Source organism: Loxodonta africana, chromosome 13, assembly GCF_030014295.1.
Source record: "Loxodonta africana isolate mLoxAfr1 chromosome 13, mLoxAfr1.hap2, whole genome shotgun sequence".
NCBI classification, from domain to species: domain Eukaryota; kingdom Metazoa; phylum Chordata; class Mammalia; order Proboscidea; family Elephantidae; genus Loxodonta; species Loxodonta africana.
The window spans coordinates 75,342,817-75,356,991 of record NC_087354.1 but is presented as its reverse complement, the minus strand read 5'-3'; the positions used below and the strand labels follow the sequence as shown (position 1 = coordinate 75,356,991).

Here is a 14,175-nt window from a genome sequence, read left to right as displayed (position 1 = left end):
TAGATCCCAAATCGGGATAAACTTTTCTGCCCCTCTTGTCATTCTTTAAGGAACAAAAATATAAAATAAAGAAAAAAAATGCATTTAATGGTTATAGCTAATTAACTGACATTAAAGACCATAGTTTATCCTTCTTAAAATACAATAAAATTAATATAATTATAATAAAAGAGTAAGTTGATTTTTATTTATACCCTCAACAGCTTTGTTGAATCTTTCAATACTGTCATGTTTTTTTTCCCCTAACACATTAAACAAACAAACAAACAAAAAAACACATTAGCAGCCCTGAAAAAAGATTTACGATTTTTTTTAAGGTAGATTATGGAAACCCCGGTGGCGTAGTGGTTAAGAGCTATAGCTCTAACCAAAAGGTCTACAGTCAAATCCCCCAGGCACTCCTTGAAAGCCCTATGCGGCAGTTCTACTCTGTCCTATAGGGTCGCTCGCTATGAGTCAGAACTGACTCAGTGGCAGTGGGTTTGGTTTGGTTTTTTTGGTAAGGTAGATTTTAAGAAGCCCTGGTGGCACAGTAGTTACAGTGCTGGGCTGCTAACCAAAGGTCTGTGGTTCAAACCCACCAGCTGTTCTGTGGGAGAAAGATGTGGCAGTCTGCTTGTGTCAACATTTATAGCCTTGGAAACGCCACGGGGTGGCCCTACTCTGTCCTACAGGGTTGCTATGAGTTGGAATCGACTCAATGACGATGCGTTTGGCTTGGTAAGGTAGATTATAGCCATTTTTATGGAAATACTAATCTTATTGTTTCGATGTTCTTTGCACTTCTAAGCCATATAAAAAGTTATTTTACAAAATTAACATGAGTTGTTTACTCTGACCTGCCTATTTTCTCTTTTTCGCTTCCTCTCGCAGGCAAACAGTCAACACTAGAGACAATAGAGTTTTTTCTGAGTGTGTGTGCTTTGCCCTCACAAAAGCAAAGAATGAGGTAATGAGTATTCACCCCTCTGTCCCCTCCCACTTGACTCATTCTCCTGCCCTTTATCATTTCCATCTCCTTCACTTCCCTGCAGTGCACTTCAGATCCTGGGGAGACACGCAGACATGGATTTGCTGAATGACTGCACACCCAGCACCACCGCTAGCATATGTAAGACACGCACACAGCCAGGGCTATAAAAGAGGACATGGTGCCCATTTTCACAAAGTCTACAAAGCACCAGAAATGTCTGTTTTCTTCCTCATCACTAAAACACCCTATGTTTTGTTTTGAACCTTGAATGGAACAGTAAAAGGTAAACAATTTGATTTAAGCCACAAAATAGCTCAAGTTGCATTATTTAAAAGAGAAACATTGATGAAAGAAAGAAATATTAGAAGAGTTTATTTTTTTTTTTTTTAAGGCTAAAGGTAAACACACCTATATTAAGGAGATAGAGGAATGGAAAGTATATATTAAGTAGCAGAAGAATGCAAGTTTTTCTATTAAGAGGAAGTGAAAAAGATATTTTCATTCATCACTCATCATTAATTCATGTACTTACACAGGTACGTTTGTATCTTCTACATTTACCCCCTTTGTTTTGCCAGAGGGAAGGAAGGCTAGACTAACTATATTTAAACACCTCAAGTATTTCTAAATATGGCTAAGGATCTACTGTCCCATCTCCCACAAAAAAAAAAATTTTTTTTTAAAGGTACTAATACAGAAACAAACAGAAACACTCTCATAACATTTGGTCACTAAAATTCTAAAATGTATGACTATAGTCACAGGACAGGCTCTTAGTCCCGTCCTTACTCAAGGACTATTTGCTTTTATTGTATGTACTCTTCTAATTGTTTGGCTATCTGGCCTCAGTTTAGAAGAGAACTGTTGCTGTGGGAAGACACTCAAAAAGAAAAGGCAACAATAACAACAACAAAAAGTTGCAAAAACAGCTCCATATACTGCGGTAGCCCGCAGGTCATCATAAAATCACAAAACCACACACTCACTGATGTTTCAGATAATTTATGTATTTAACAAATTCAATATACAAGATTTAGGAAAAGTACTATATTCTGTTTAAATGTAAGTACTGAGTAGATTACCTAACAACCGTATGTAAGAGAGATGTTAAGGCTCAAATTCAGTTGTAGTTTGTAGACAAAACCAAAAACACTTCCAGCTTTGAGGCATTTCAAAATGCCAAGAAAGCAAACAAGGATGATAAATACTTGTAGGCCTAAAGCCTTGTTTTTTCCTCCCTTTTTTAAAGCTGTTAATATAAGAGGAATGGGTAAAAGTTGCTCAACAACAAGAACAAAAAACAAAGGAAAGTTCTGCAATAGATCTAAGTCTTCATCGAAATTATAGTTACAGCTTAAAATAACAAATCAACAATACCTCTTTATAGTTTTGAAGAACTCAGGGAAAAAAAATAACACCAAAATTTTTTTTAATAGATTGTCTTTTAAACACAGCTGATTATACTGACTTCAGATTGAAACTTGGCTTGATGACAACTGTGGAAAGGAAAAACAAAGAGTATCTCTAGGCCATATAAAAACAAAATCCTTGAGAAAAAAGGCAATTTTCTATTTTTATTTAATAGTAAAAAAGGTCAAACAAAGAGAAGATATGAAAATGACAAAGATACTTTCAAAGCAATGACTTTCAATTCTTTATCTCTGAAGCCCTGGCCATTTTCAAACTCCAAACCCACGTCGTCAGCTTCCTACCATTTATTTCCACTTGAATGTCTTGTCATCATCTCAAACTAAATACTGGGTCACACAGAGCAAATTCTCATCCCGTCAAGCCAAGCCAGCTTCCTATTTTGACTTCCCAGTTCCCGTCATACAGCCTTGAAATCACTGTGCCCTTTCCCTTCTACTGCTACTGCCAGGACCCTAGTTCTAGGTCTTAAATACATTCCGTTTGGCTATAAAAGATTCCTCACTGGTTTGTACGCTTCTACTTTCTTTCTTCCTTTAAACTATGTTGTCTGAAGAATCTCTCCAAAACACAAGTGTTTTTCTGTCACTCCCAACTTTAAAAATTCCTCAGTGCTTATAAGGTAAAGTTGGTGTGAGAGTCATGCGACTGACACTTAAAATGTAACAGACGATCTGGCTAGCCATGAAGGTGTCCCTCTCTTCCTTCCCTGTTCATGTGCATTCTTTGAGGTCTTCATGTGGCTAACACTTGGTTCAATCTGCTTTCAGGTTACCTTTCTGATTCTCTTTTCCTTTAAAGCACATAAACCTTATGTTCCACTATGCCAGTCTACTTGTCTATAAGACACATATATTCCTGTATTCTGACATGCAGGCCATTCCCCTTGCCAAGAAGGGTCTCCCCTCAATTATTCTAGGCCCATCCTTCTGATCTCTCAAGGCTGAGATGAAGTCCTCTTTCTTCCATGGATCTTGAAGATTTCCCTCAACAGCCCAGCCCATAGTGATTACTTCTGCATCTGAACTCGTGGAACTCTGTACATACTTCTTTGGACTATTTTTTAATATTTCACTGGACATGTACTTTCTCCCCAACTAGACTGTAATAATAACACTATCACCTCCAATACCAGCAGCTCCCAGTTATCGTTTTTAAGTTGTTGTCAGGGGGTTTACTGGAATGCTTTAGTTACTACCACTAATGTATTTAAAAGAGCAGGGGCTTAATGTATGTCTAGGTAATAGCTATTTGTTCATTGCTACGAACAGAGAATACTACAGACACTAAAGCAACGTGCTGTGTTTCTTCAATTATCTATAGAAATAAATGGTACAATGTTAGATGAAGAATCACTAGAAGGAGCACAAAAAGGTATCTCAAGAAATGACAAAGGACTAAGAAACTGCTGTAAATTCCAAGCCTGAAATATTATGGCAAAACAAACCGTATTTCACTGTCAAATGATCCATGTATTTGTCTTCAGCAGTATATCATCTTCCTTTGGCAACTAACTTGGTTATTTTAAGTAGGAATGCTGATCAGGTACACAGCTAAATGCATTCAGATAACTCATTATCCTCACTTACACGGAGAAACGACTGCTCATACAATGCCAAAGTATGTGATTCAACATTTCACACCAACATAGTTCATGTCTCCTGTCACATCCCAATCTTGTTCCCGTCCATACCAGCCAAAAAGACAGAAAGCATTTAGGACACAGGAAAGGTAAAAAGCCACCAGGGGAAGGTGCGAAGACAATAACTTCTAGAAAACAACACCATCTTATACTTTTGTAACTCCCTGAGATCATGAACTTACCTTCCTTCTCCTCCATCCCCTCCCCTAGCAAAGTAGCTGGCATATAGTAGAAATCCCACAATATGTGCAAACAGCATCTTACGCTTTACAGAGGACATTCCATTTTTTTTTCACTTGCTCACCAGAAAGTATAATTTACCTGTTTTTCAGAGGAGAATATAAAAGCCTGGAGAGATTATGCACCTTGTCATAAAGCTAGTAGGTGGGAGAGGTGGGTGTGGAATCCAGGTTTTCAAATTCTTTCTTGTTAGGTGCTGTCGAGTCAGCTGACTCATGATGACCCCATGTACAACAAGAAGAAACACCGCCCGGTCCCGCGCCATCCTCATGATGACTGGCATGCTCGAGTCCACTGCTGCCTTCCAGCTGAGGGGGCTCATCTTCCAGCACTATGTCAGACAATTTTCTGTTGTGATCCATAGAGTTTTCATTGGCTAATTTTTGGAAGTAGACTGCCAAGCCTTTCTTCCTAGTCTGTCTTAGTCTGGAAGCTCCACTGCATCCTGCCCACCATGGGTGATCCTGCTGGTATCTGAAATACTTGCGGCATCGCTTCCAGTATCACAGCAACACACAAGCACTGCAGTATGACAAACTGACAGATGCGTGGTGGTGGCTCATATTCCTAACCCAGGGTTTTGTGCACTGAGATCAGTCATCTGACTAAACTGCTCAAGTCTGGAGCAGAGGAGGAGACAATAAAACAAGTGGGCAAAGGAAGGGCAGAGGAAAAAGGACACAACTGCTTTCAGTAGGAATTGACTCGATGACGGCAAAAGGTTTTTTTTTTTTTTTTTTTGCCACCTCTGTTCCTTTCTCTTATGCCTCAGCATTAGCATCACAACTGCCTTCCAGATACACCACAGCTGTTGTAGGCAATATCGACACTAGACTCAGACAGGCCCCATGTCATTTGTTCAGCACATTTTCCACGGCACAAATATTGATCTTGTTGTCCCTAGGATCTAGGAGAACTGAATACAGAAAAAACAAGAGCCCAGGTATGTCCTGTACCCCTTCCTGACATGTGAAGCACATCTTTATAGTACTCAAGTCAGGGAGACAGAGTTACCAAAGAGGAGAACTGAAGGGCACGTGAACCCAGAATAGGATGCAAAACTGGTTCACCCAACTATAAAATGAAGGTAATGAGAGTATCTGACTCATAAGAAGAAGGTAAGCTTCAAAATAACAGCGATTTTTGCCTCTTTTGTTCACTGATATATCCCCAGCACAAAAAGTATTAAATAAATGTTTACTGAAAGAATGAAAAATGAAGGTTATGAGGATTAAGTGAGAGGTAAAATGCATGGCACTTGAAAATTAAGAAGTGACTACCTGATTTATGTCTAAATCTGGAGATCCATTCCCAAGTTTCAAAATCGTTTCAGTAAGACAAGCAGCAGTCATGAAGACAATTTCTCCTTGTGGTAACTTGCTAATTTTGACTTATTATGGAAAGAACCATATAGCTGCTTTAGGGGTACTGATTCTTTCCAATTAACTTTCCCCCCTTTTATAAAGGTAATACTACCTTTCATAGAACATTTCTATAATATAAAAAAATACATAGAACACAAAAATTACCTATAATCTCACCATCCAGAGAAAACGACTGATACTTTACAGATTTCCCAAAGTCATTTTCTCTATCTCTAGAGGTCTTTTTTTTTTTTTTTTAGAGGTCTTTAACTTCCAGATTAGGTGGGTTCCTTTCTATCCCTTCAAATTAGCTTTGAATAGAGTCTATAAAATGCTGATATACCTCATTTAGCACTATATTGTAAAGTACTGATTCTTTACAGAGCAGAACACCAAAAACATTTTTATATTTAAAATATATGATGCCTGCACAAAAGCCCTGGCAGCACAGTGGTTACGGGTTTGGCTGCTAGCCTAAAGGTTGGCAGTTTGAATCCACCAGCCGCTCCTTGGAAACGCTACCTGTCCTACAGGGTTGCTATTAATCAGAATCGATTCCATGGCAATGGGTTTGGTACATAAATATTGATATACTCCTAAGCATCAAAATATTGAAGAGAAATTTATATTTTTCTCATGATCAGTCATCTCATAGTTGAAAATGAACATAATCTTATGTGCTGAGCAAACGAATGCTAAAAGGCTGCACCAGGCTGTTGTCTAAATGAGGCTGGGCAAAATCTGTCTGATAACTCTACTGAGATCTCCTTTACTGTCATTGCTATGTTTTTTGGTGAGTAATTTTTGACTCATAGTAGCTAAAGGAAGTAACAGTGCTAGACTTGCTAGGTCCCAAGGAAATGTATTCTGTAGGTTTTTAGGGCATCCAGAAGAGTTTCTAAGAAAATACTCAGGAAAACAAAAAGATACCCACAAACAATTTATTGGGAATTCAATAAAGCCCTCTGAATGTTATGAAAGAGAATGTAGATAATACTGTTTTCTGGGATGACTGGAAAATAATTTTAAGAGGGGTAGCTGGAGAAGAAACTAGGGTTGAAGGCATGTCATGACTTCAGAGGATGTGAGGAGCAGAAGAGGAGGCACTACTAACGTGCAATGGTAAGACCCCATCTCCTCAGGACTGGTCAACTTCACCATGCTCACTACTGGCTCTGCCATTTTCAGAACTACAATTCTCCATTTGAAATTGAATAAGCATGTAATTGAAGAAATATTAAACATGGAAAACTGTCCTTCACTTAAACCAAAACTCATGAGCCTGTTCGTCATGAATCCATCTCCAGGTGACATCTACAGTGGGTCCTCTCAGCTCTCACTGTTTTTAGTCCTAGGGTGTGTTCTCCTTGCATGAAAACAATGTGGACGACTGATTCCCTGGCTTATTCTTCCTGTTGTTGTTAGGTGCTGTCGAGTTGGTTCCGACTCACAGCGACCCTATGTACCACAATACGAAACACTGCCTGGCCCTGTGCTATCGTCACAGTTGTTGCTATGTTTGAGCCCACTGTTACGCCACTGTGTCAATCCATCTCATTGAGGGTCTTCCTCTTTTTCACCGATCCTCTATTTTACCAAGCCTGATATCCTTCTTCAGGGACTGGTCCCTCCCGATAATATGTCCAAAGTACATGAGATGAAGTCTTGCCATTTTTGTTTCTAAGGAGCATTTTGGCTGCACTTCTGCCAAGAGAGATGTGCTCATTCTTCCGGCAGTCCATGGTATATATTCAATACTCCTTGCCAACATCACAATTCAAAGGCATCAATCTTCTATTCTAGGACACACTAAATACAGCCCTAAGCTGGACCTTCTCGTGATTCATTCCTCATTTATCAGTTACCGGGAAGAGTTCCGTTTTCTTCCTGAAATCTACACCCACCACTAATAAAAACCAAAAGCAAAACCCATTGCCACTGAGTCGATTCTGACTTATGGCCACCCCATGTGTTTCCCAGTACAACTGTGATCTATAGGGTTTTCAGTGGCTGTAATTTTACAGAAGTAGGTCGCCAGGACTTTATTCCACAGTGCTGCTAAGCAGATTCAAACTGTGAACATTTCAGCTAGTAGCAAGAGCAAACTCTGGACCATTCAGGGACCTACTGCTAATAAACAGGTTTCAAATATTCAGAGCAGAGTTTATCATTATTTAACTTTTAAACACTTGCTACCAACACCTATCTTAAGTTCAGTGGTTGAATATCAAGTATTTTTTGCCAACTGTTAAATGTGGAAAGGCTAGGACAGTGGAGTTGATGATGGCTTTAACGAAAGAAAGGTAAAAATACTGTGTGTTCTTTTAAAAACAAACACCAATTGTAAATGGAGTTCCTTTTTGCAATTGTCATGAAAGAGAGAGATAATAGAACCGAGAACTTCCTATTCATCTCTCTTTTGTCATGGTACTTTATTTTAAAGTCCACAGAAAGATCTCGGAAGATAAAGAATAAATTTACCTTATTTTCTTCTAGAAATTTCAATTTGACAGAAACATCACTGCGCATTTTATCATATTTTTCCTTGTGTGCTTGGAACAGTTGCTGTGACTGCTCAATCTTTGGCAGAGTGTTTGCATCACGCGGTCCAAGATTCAGTTCTTCTAAATCAGTGCGATAGGCATCATACTCAATCCTGGAAAGAAGACAACAAGTGACACATACTACAAAAACAGAGTGAATTATGTTTAGGAGATGGCTGGAAAGATGGAATAGTCTCTTACTACACAATAACATAAAAATTCTCATATATATTATATATCTTATGCTTTTGAAATCATGCGTTTTTTTAAAATATAAAAGAACTATTAATATAAGCAAGGGGAGAAAAGCTTCATCTTAATCTCTTAACTATCCAAAGAACAGTATTAACTGACAAGTAAAAATTCCAAAATTTAAAAACCAGTTTGAAAAAACAGATCTCGAGACCTAAATCTAACAAGACCAAGAGTTGAGATCTATTCCCCATGCAGACTGGCTAATTTCAGTGAGGCAAAGCACTCTTTAGGATGGCATACTAAGGTACCTGGTAAAAAGAAGTTACACTGGGGGTCAGTGGTCCTTAAAGCACTACATGACAGATATGATGTGAGCCACACACGTAATTTAATATTTTCTACTAAAAAATATTTTGCACTAAAGCTACATTAAAATAGTAAGAAATTGATTTCACCTGTTTCTTTTAATATGTCATTTTATCCAATATATCCAAAACAGTATCGTTGCAACATGTAACCAATGCAAAAATAAACTGTTAATGAGAAGACCCATACCTCACTCCATGCACAAAAACTAACTCAAAATGGATCAAAGACCTAAATATAAAATCTAAAACGATAAAGATCATGGAAGAAAAAATAGGGACAATGTTAGGAGCCCTAATACATGGCATAAACAGTATAGAAAACATTGTAAAGAACATAGAAAGAAAAACTAGATAACTGGGAGTTTCTAAAAATCAAAGACTTATGCTCATCCAAAGACTTCACCAAAAGAGTAAAAAGACTACAGGCTGGGAAAAAGTTTTTAGCTATGACATTTCTGATCAGTGCCTGATCTCTAAAATCTACCTGATACTGCAAAAAAACTCAACTGCAAAAAGACAAATAACCCAATTAAAAAATGGGCAAAAGGTATGAATAGACACTTCACTAAAGAACACATTCAGGTAGCTAACAGATATATGAGGAAATGTTCACGATCATTAGCCATTAGAGAAATGCAGATCAAAACTACAATGAGATTTCACTGCACTCCAACAAGGCTGGCATTAATCCAAAAAACACAAAATAATAAACGTTGAAGAGGCTGTGGAGAGATCAGAACACTTGTACACTGCTGGTGGGAATGTCAAATGGTACAACCACTTTGGAAATCGATTTGGCGCTTCCTTAAAAAGTTACAAATAGAACTACCATATGATCCAGCAATCCCACTCCTTGAAATATATCCTAGAGAAATAAGAGCCTTTACATGAACAGATATATGCACACCCATGTTTACTGCAGCACTGTTTACAATAGCAAAAACATGGAAGCAACCAAGGTGCCCATCAACGGATGAATGGATAAATTATGGTATATTCACACAATGGAATACTACACATCGATAAAGAACAGTTAGGAATCTGTGAAACATTTCCTAACATGGAGGAACCTGGAAGGCATTATGCTGAGTGAAATTAGTCAGTTGCAAAAGGACAAATATTGTATAAGACCACTATTATAAGAACCTGAGAAATAGTTTAAACTGAGAAGAAAACATTCTTTTGTGGTTACGAGAGGGGGGAGGGAGGGGGAGTGGGAGAGGGGTATTCACTAATTAGATAGTAGATAAGAAACTACTTTAGGTGAAGGGAAAGACAGCACACAATACAGGGGAGGTCAGTACAATTGGACTAAACCAAAAGCAAAGAAGTTTCCTGAATAAACTGAATGCTTCAAAGGCCAGTGGAGCATGAGCAGGGGTCTGGGGACCATGGTTTCAGGGAACATCTAAGTCAACTGGCATAATAAAATCTATTAAGAAAACATTCTGCATTCCACTTTGAAGAGTGGTGTCTGGGGTCTTAAACGCTAGCAAGCAGCCATCTAAGATGCATCAATTGGTCTCAACCCACCTGGATCAAAGGAGAATGAAGAACACCAAGGACACAAGGTGATTACGAGCCCAAGAGACAGAAAGGGCCACATGAACCAGCAACTACATCATCCTGAGACTGGAAGAACTAGATGGTGCCTGGCTACAACCGATGACTGCCCTGACAGGGAACACCACAGAGAACCCCTGAGGGAGCAGAAGAACAGTGGGATGCAGACCCCAAATTCTCATAAGACCAGACTTAATGGTCTGACTGAGACTGGAAGGACCCTGGTGGTCACGGCCCCCAGACCTTCTGTTGGCCCAGGACAGGAACCATTCCCGAAGCTAACTCTTCAGACATGGATTGGACTGGACAATGGGATGGAGAGGGATGCTGGTGAGGAGTGAGCTTCTTGGATCAGGGTGGACACTTGAGACAAGGTTGGGATCTCCTGCCTGGAGGGGAGATGAGAGGATGGAGGTGGTTAGAAGCTGGTGAAAAGGACATGAAAACAGAGAGTGGAGGGAGAGAGCAGGCTGTCTCATTAGGGGGAGAGTAATCGGGAGTGTGTAGCAAGGTGTATATGGGTTTTTGTGTAAGAGACTGACTTGATTTGTAAAGTTTCAGTTAAAAAAAAATCAGTTAAAGCACAGTAAAAATGATTACAAAAAAATTGTTACTGAGCTATTTTACATTCTGTTTTTGTATCAAGTTTTTGAAATCCAATGTGCATTTTACACCTGCAGCACACATCAATTCAGGCTAGCCACATGTCAAAGGGCTAGTGGCTACTTACTGGACAGCACAGCTCTAAACAGATTTCTGTAACATTAGTATTTAAATGTGACAACAGCATATATTACAGAGCACTTATCGTCTTTTGTTCTCTGAGACATCTCTGCCTAATCTCCCACCACTAACTGAAATAGTTCCCCACCACCACCACTACTCTGTGCTCCCACAGCACCTCAGATGGGCCTCTATCACAGCACCAGTGTGAGTATAGTACTACTTTGCTTATTAAACAGTGACTTATCCAGCAGCCTCAACTATTCAGTACTCAGCTAAGAAGAAGCAAAGAGACTCTAATTAATATCAGTACTACAAAGCTTTTAAGAGGGAGAAGTGCCTAATTAGGTATCTGAAAAGGCATCTGAGAATAAAATAAAAATATTAGAATTATATTTTGAAGGATGGCAGAAATTTACTATGTGGATGGGGCAGAGAAGTTGGTAGAACATTCCAGATAGAATAGTATGGAGTAAGGCACAGATTTGTTAAGATACCATGACACATTTGAGAAGCAATTCAGTGCTGCTGGAGCCTTAAGTTGGAACATGAGAATGGAAGGAATTAAGCTAAACAGGGCCTAGATTAAGCAGGGCCTTTACAGAATATGCTAAAGAGATCAGATTTAATCGAGTAGGATAGGTGATGGGAGGCAATTAAAGAACTTTGATTTAGAAAGTGACATGATTCTATTTGTTCAGGTTAGAAAGGTGACTAATGGTAGTGTAAGGAACAAAGGATGAACTGGGGTAGAAACTGAAATAAAAACCAAGGAGATCGTGGGCAAGAAATGAGTCTGTGAATCAGGACAATGGGAGTAGAGCTAAGAAGGAGACAAATAAAAAGATTTAGGAGGCAAGAACGGCTTGGTGAGGAAAAATCAGTTAAATCTATGGATTCTTAGCCAAACTGAATGCTTACTCTGCCCTTCACTGGCTCTAAGGCTACAAGCTAGTTATTTATTCTCTTTGTGCTTCAGTTTTTTATCTGTACATGAGAATAATAGTTTAATCGCCACAAAAACCTCACATATATAAATCACTTAGGATGCCTGGTAATAACTAATATCTTTAGAGTACTTATTATTATGATTAAATTCAAAGAGGGGCAAGCCAGAAGCAAATATGCTAAAACAATAAGAAATAAAAAAGGTGGAACTATAATAGTAATATATAGTGATTTACTATAAAGACAAAAATAGCATGACATCCTTCAACAGCCTCTGAGCACATCTCTACACAATACTGATCAATTTTAATATAATAAAATTTATAACGCTGACCTTACTTTCTTTAATTTTTACATTCAATGTTTGCAAGTAGTATTAAAATAAAACTTCCCTTAAGAGTTTCTCTAACAGCGCTCATCAACACCAGGAAGAAAAGTACACTAAGTTTTCAAAATGTTTAACTCCTTACTTCAAGGTTCTCAGTCTGAATTGAGTTCATATCAATAAAGTTAATGACAACTGGTTACTTTACGGCTTATGTAATACCAGTAGAGAACACCTGTCCACATCTCAAAAGTCTTGACCACAACCGACTACTCCCTTGACTCGGCTGCTGCAGGGAAGTGTTGCAAGGGCTGTTGTAAGATTTTCTACACATGAAGCACCAGAGGGCTAGGAAATGGTTGTACAATGCATAATAGGGAGCATTAAAAGGCCACTCGGCCATTTGCTTAAACTACCACTTTTTATGCTGACCAAAAAGATGACCCTTGATCTAAAAGTCAGTAAATTCCAGTTTTGACGAGAAGAAAATTCAGCTACTGAGAAACTGTTAATCTGGGATTCTTTTAGAATATTATCTCTCAGCAGACAGTGTTTCACTCTTGGAGTTATTATCTACAGTTGTTAAAAACAGTTGTTAGAACCAGTTAATTCCTTGGCTAGTTCCTAAACAGGGCGGAAAAGTCAAAACTCAAGCTAAGCTTAATGAATAAAATCATAAACTGTAATTTGAACAAAAAATGAATAATTACGGAGGGAGATTATATTTGTTGGTTTTTAAGGTACACACAGAGAATGTCTACTGGTTTCCTTTAAATAACCAGCTCTCTATCTAGTCCATATAACTTGATTTATAACTTAGTTCAAAAACATCAAACAAATCTACATGTCCTGTAGAACTGAGATCTTTATACTTTAAAAAATATTTCTCATTATAAAATGTGAAAGTCATTTTACATAATTAGATGTGAAAATTTTAGGTTAAGTTCAAGCTTAAGGTCCATTGATCAGAGTAGAAGGCAGCAAGTCAAAAGTTATTATCTTGGCTTTGAAACTGACCAGAAGTGAGAAATTACTTAACCTACAGAATCTCGTTTTTCTTCTCTGTAAATTAAATTAAAATGTTTTATGTATGAACAGTAACTTTTCTAAAAAACCTGACCTTATCATGGATTTTTTCTTTAAAGCATGCAAGAAATAAAAGCTGAAGGGAAGGCTATTATATGTGGAGTGACTAGCATTATTTCAGAATACAGGAACAATTTTAAAGCAGAGACATGGAACTATTCACATAGTTCTTAATTCACATAGTTCTTAACTCACATAGTTCTTAATTAGGAGGTGGCAGGGGATACTTTTGGAACAGAACAATTTTCACCTTCAAAACCCAGAAATATTAAAACAATCTGAACAGCCAGAAAATAAGAGTGCTTAAAGTTATTAAGGAGATAAAAAGAAGAGTATCAATTATGAACAAATGTGGACATAATGAATAAGGAAGATGATTTGGAAAAGAACAAAACAGAACTAGTAGAAATGAAAAATGTGCATAATGAATCCTTTAAAGAACAGAGACAAGGTCCATGATAGAATTTAGAGACTGAAAACCAATTACTGGGAATGTTATTGAAGGGATTTATCCAAGAGTATGGATTCCTTCTGTTTCTTTTTCTTTTTTTTCCCATCTCCTGATTTTAATACTGTGTTAGCAAATAATTCAAATAAAGTAAAAAACCATGTCCAAAACCTAAATAAGCCACACAGGCCCATCCTCTACTTTTTTTTCACCAGACAACCATGGCTGTTTGCCTTGATCTTCATTTTCAAATATGAAGAGTCAGTAAGAGTCCTATACGTTAATACTAAACTGAAAATCACAGACAGCATAGGACAGAAGCATCTCTT

At 38.0% G+C, this 14,175-nt stretch overlaps 1 protein-coding gene across 8 annotated transcripts in view; it reads right to left on the bottom strand.

Annotated features, from left to right (window-relative positions):
• The window catches only part of ARFIP1 (ADP ribosylation factor interacting protein 1), a 204,122-nt gene that overhangs the window by 41,963 nt on the left and 147,984 nt on the right, over positions 1-14,175 (bottom strand). For all 8 annotated transcript variants that reach the window (XM_064267583.1, XM_023557115.2, XM_023557119.2 and 5 more), the window contains one exon: positions 8,129-8,303. In XM_064267583.1, coding sequence (XP_064123653.1) covers positions 8,129-8,303 — 175 coding nt within the window. The remainder of the gene's footprint in view (positions 1-8,128; positions 8,304-14,175) is intronic.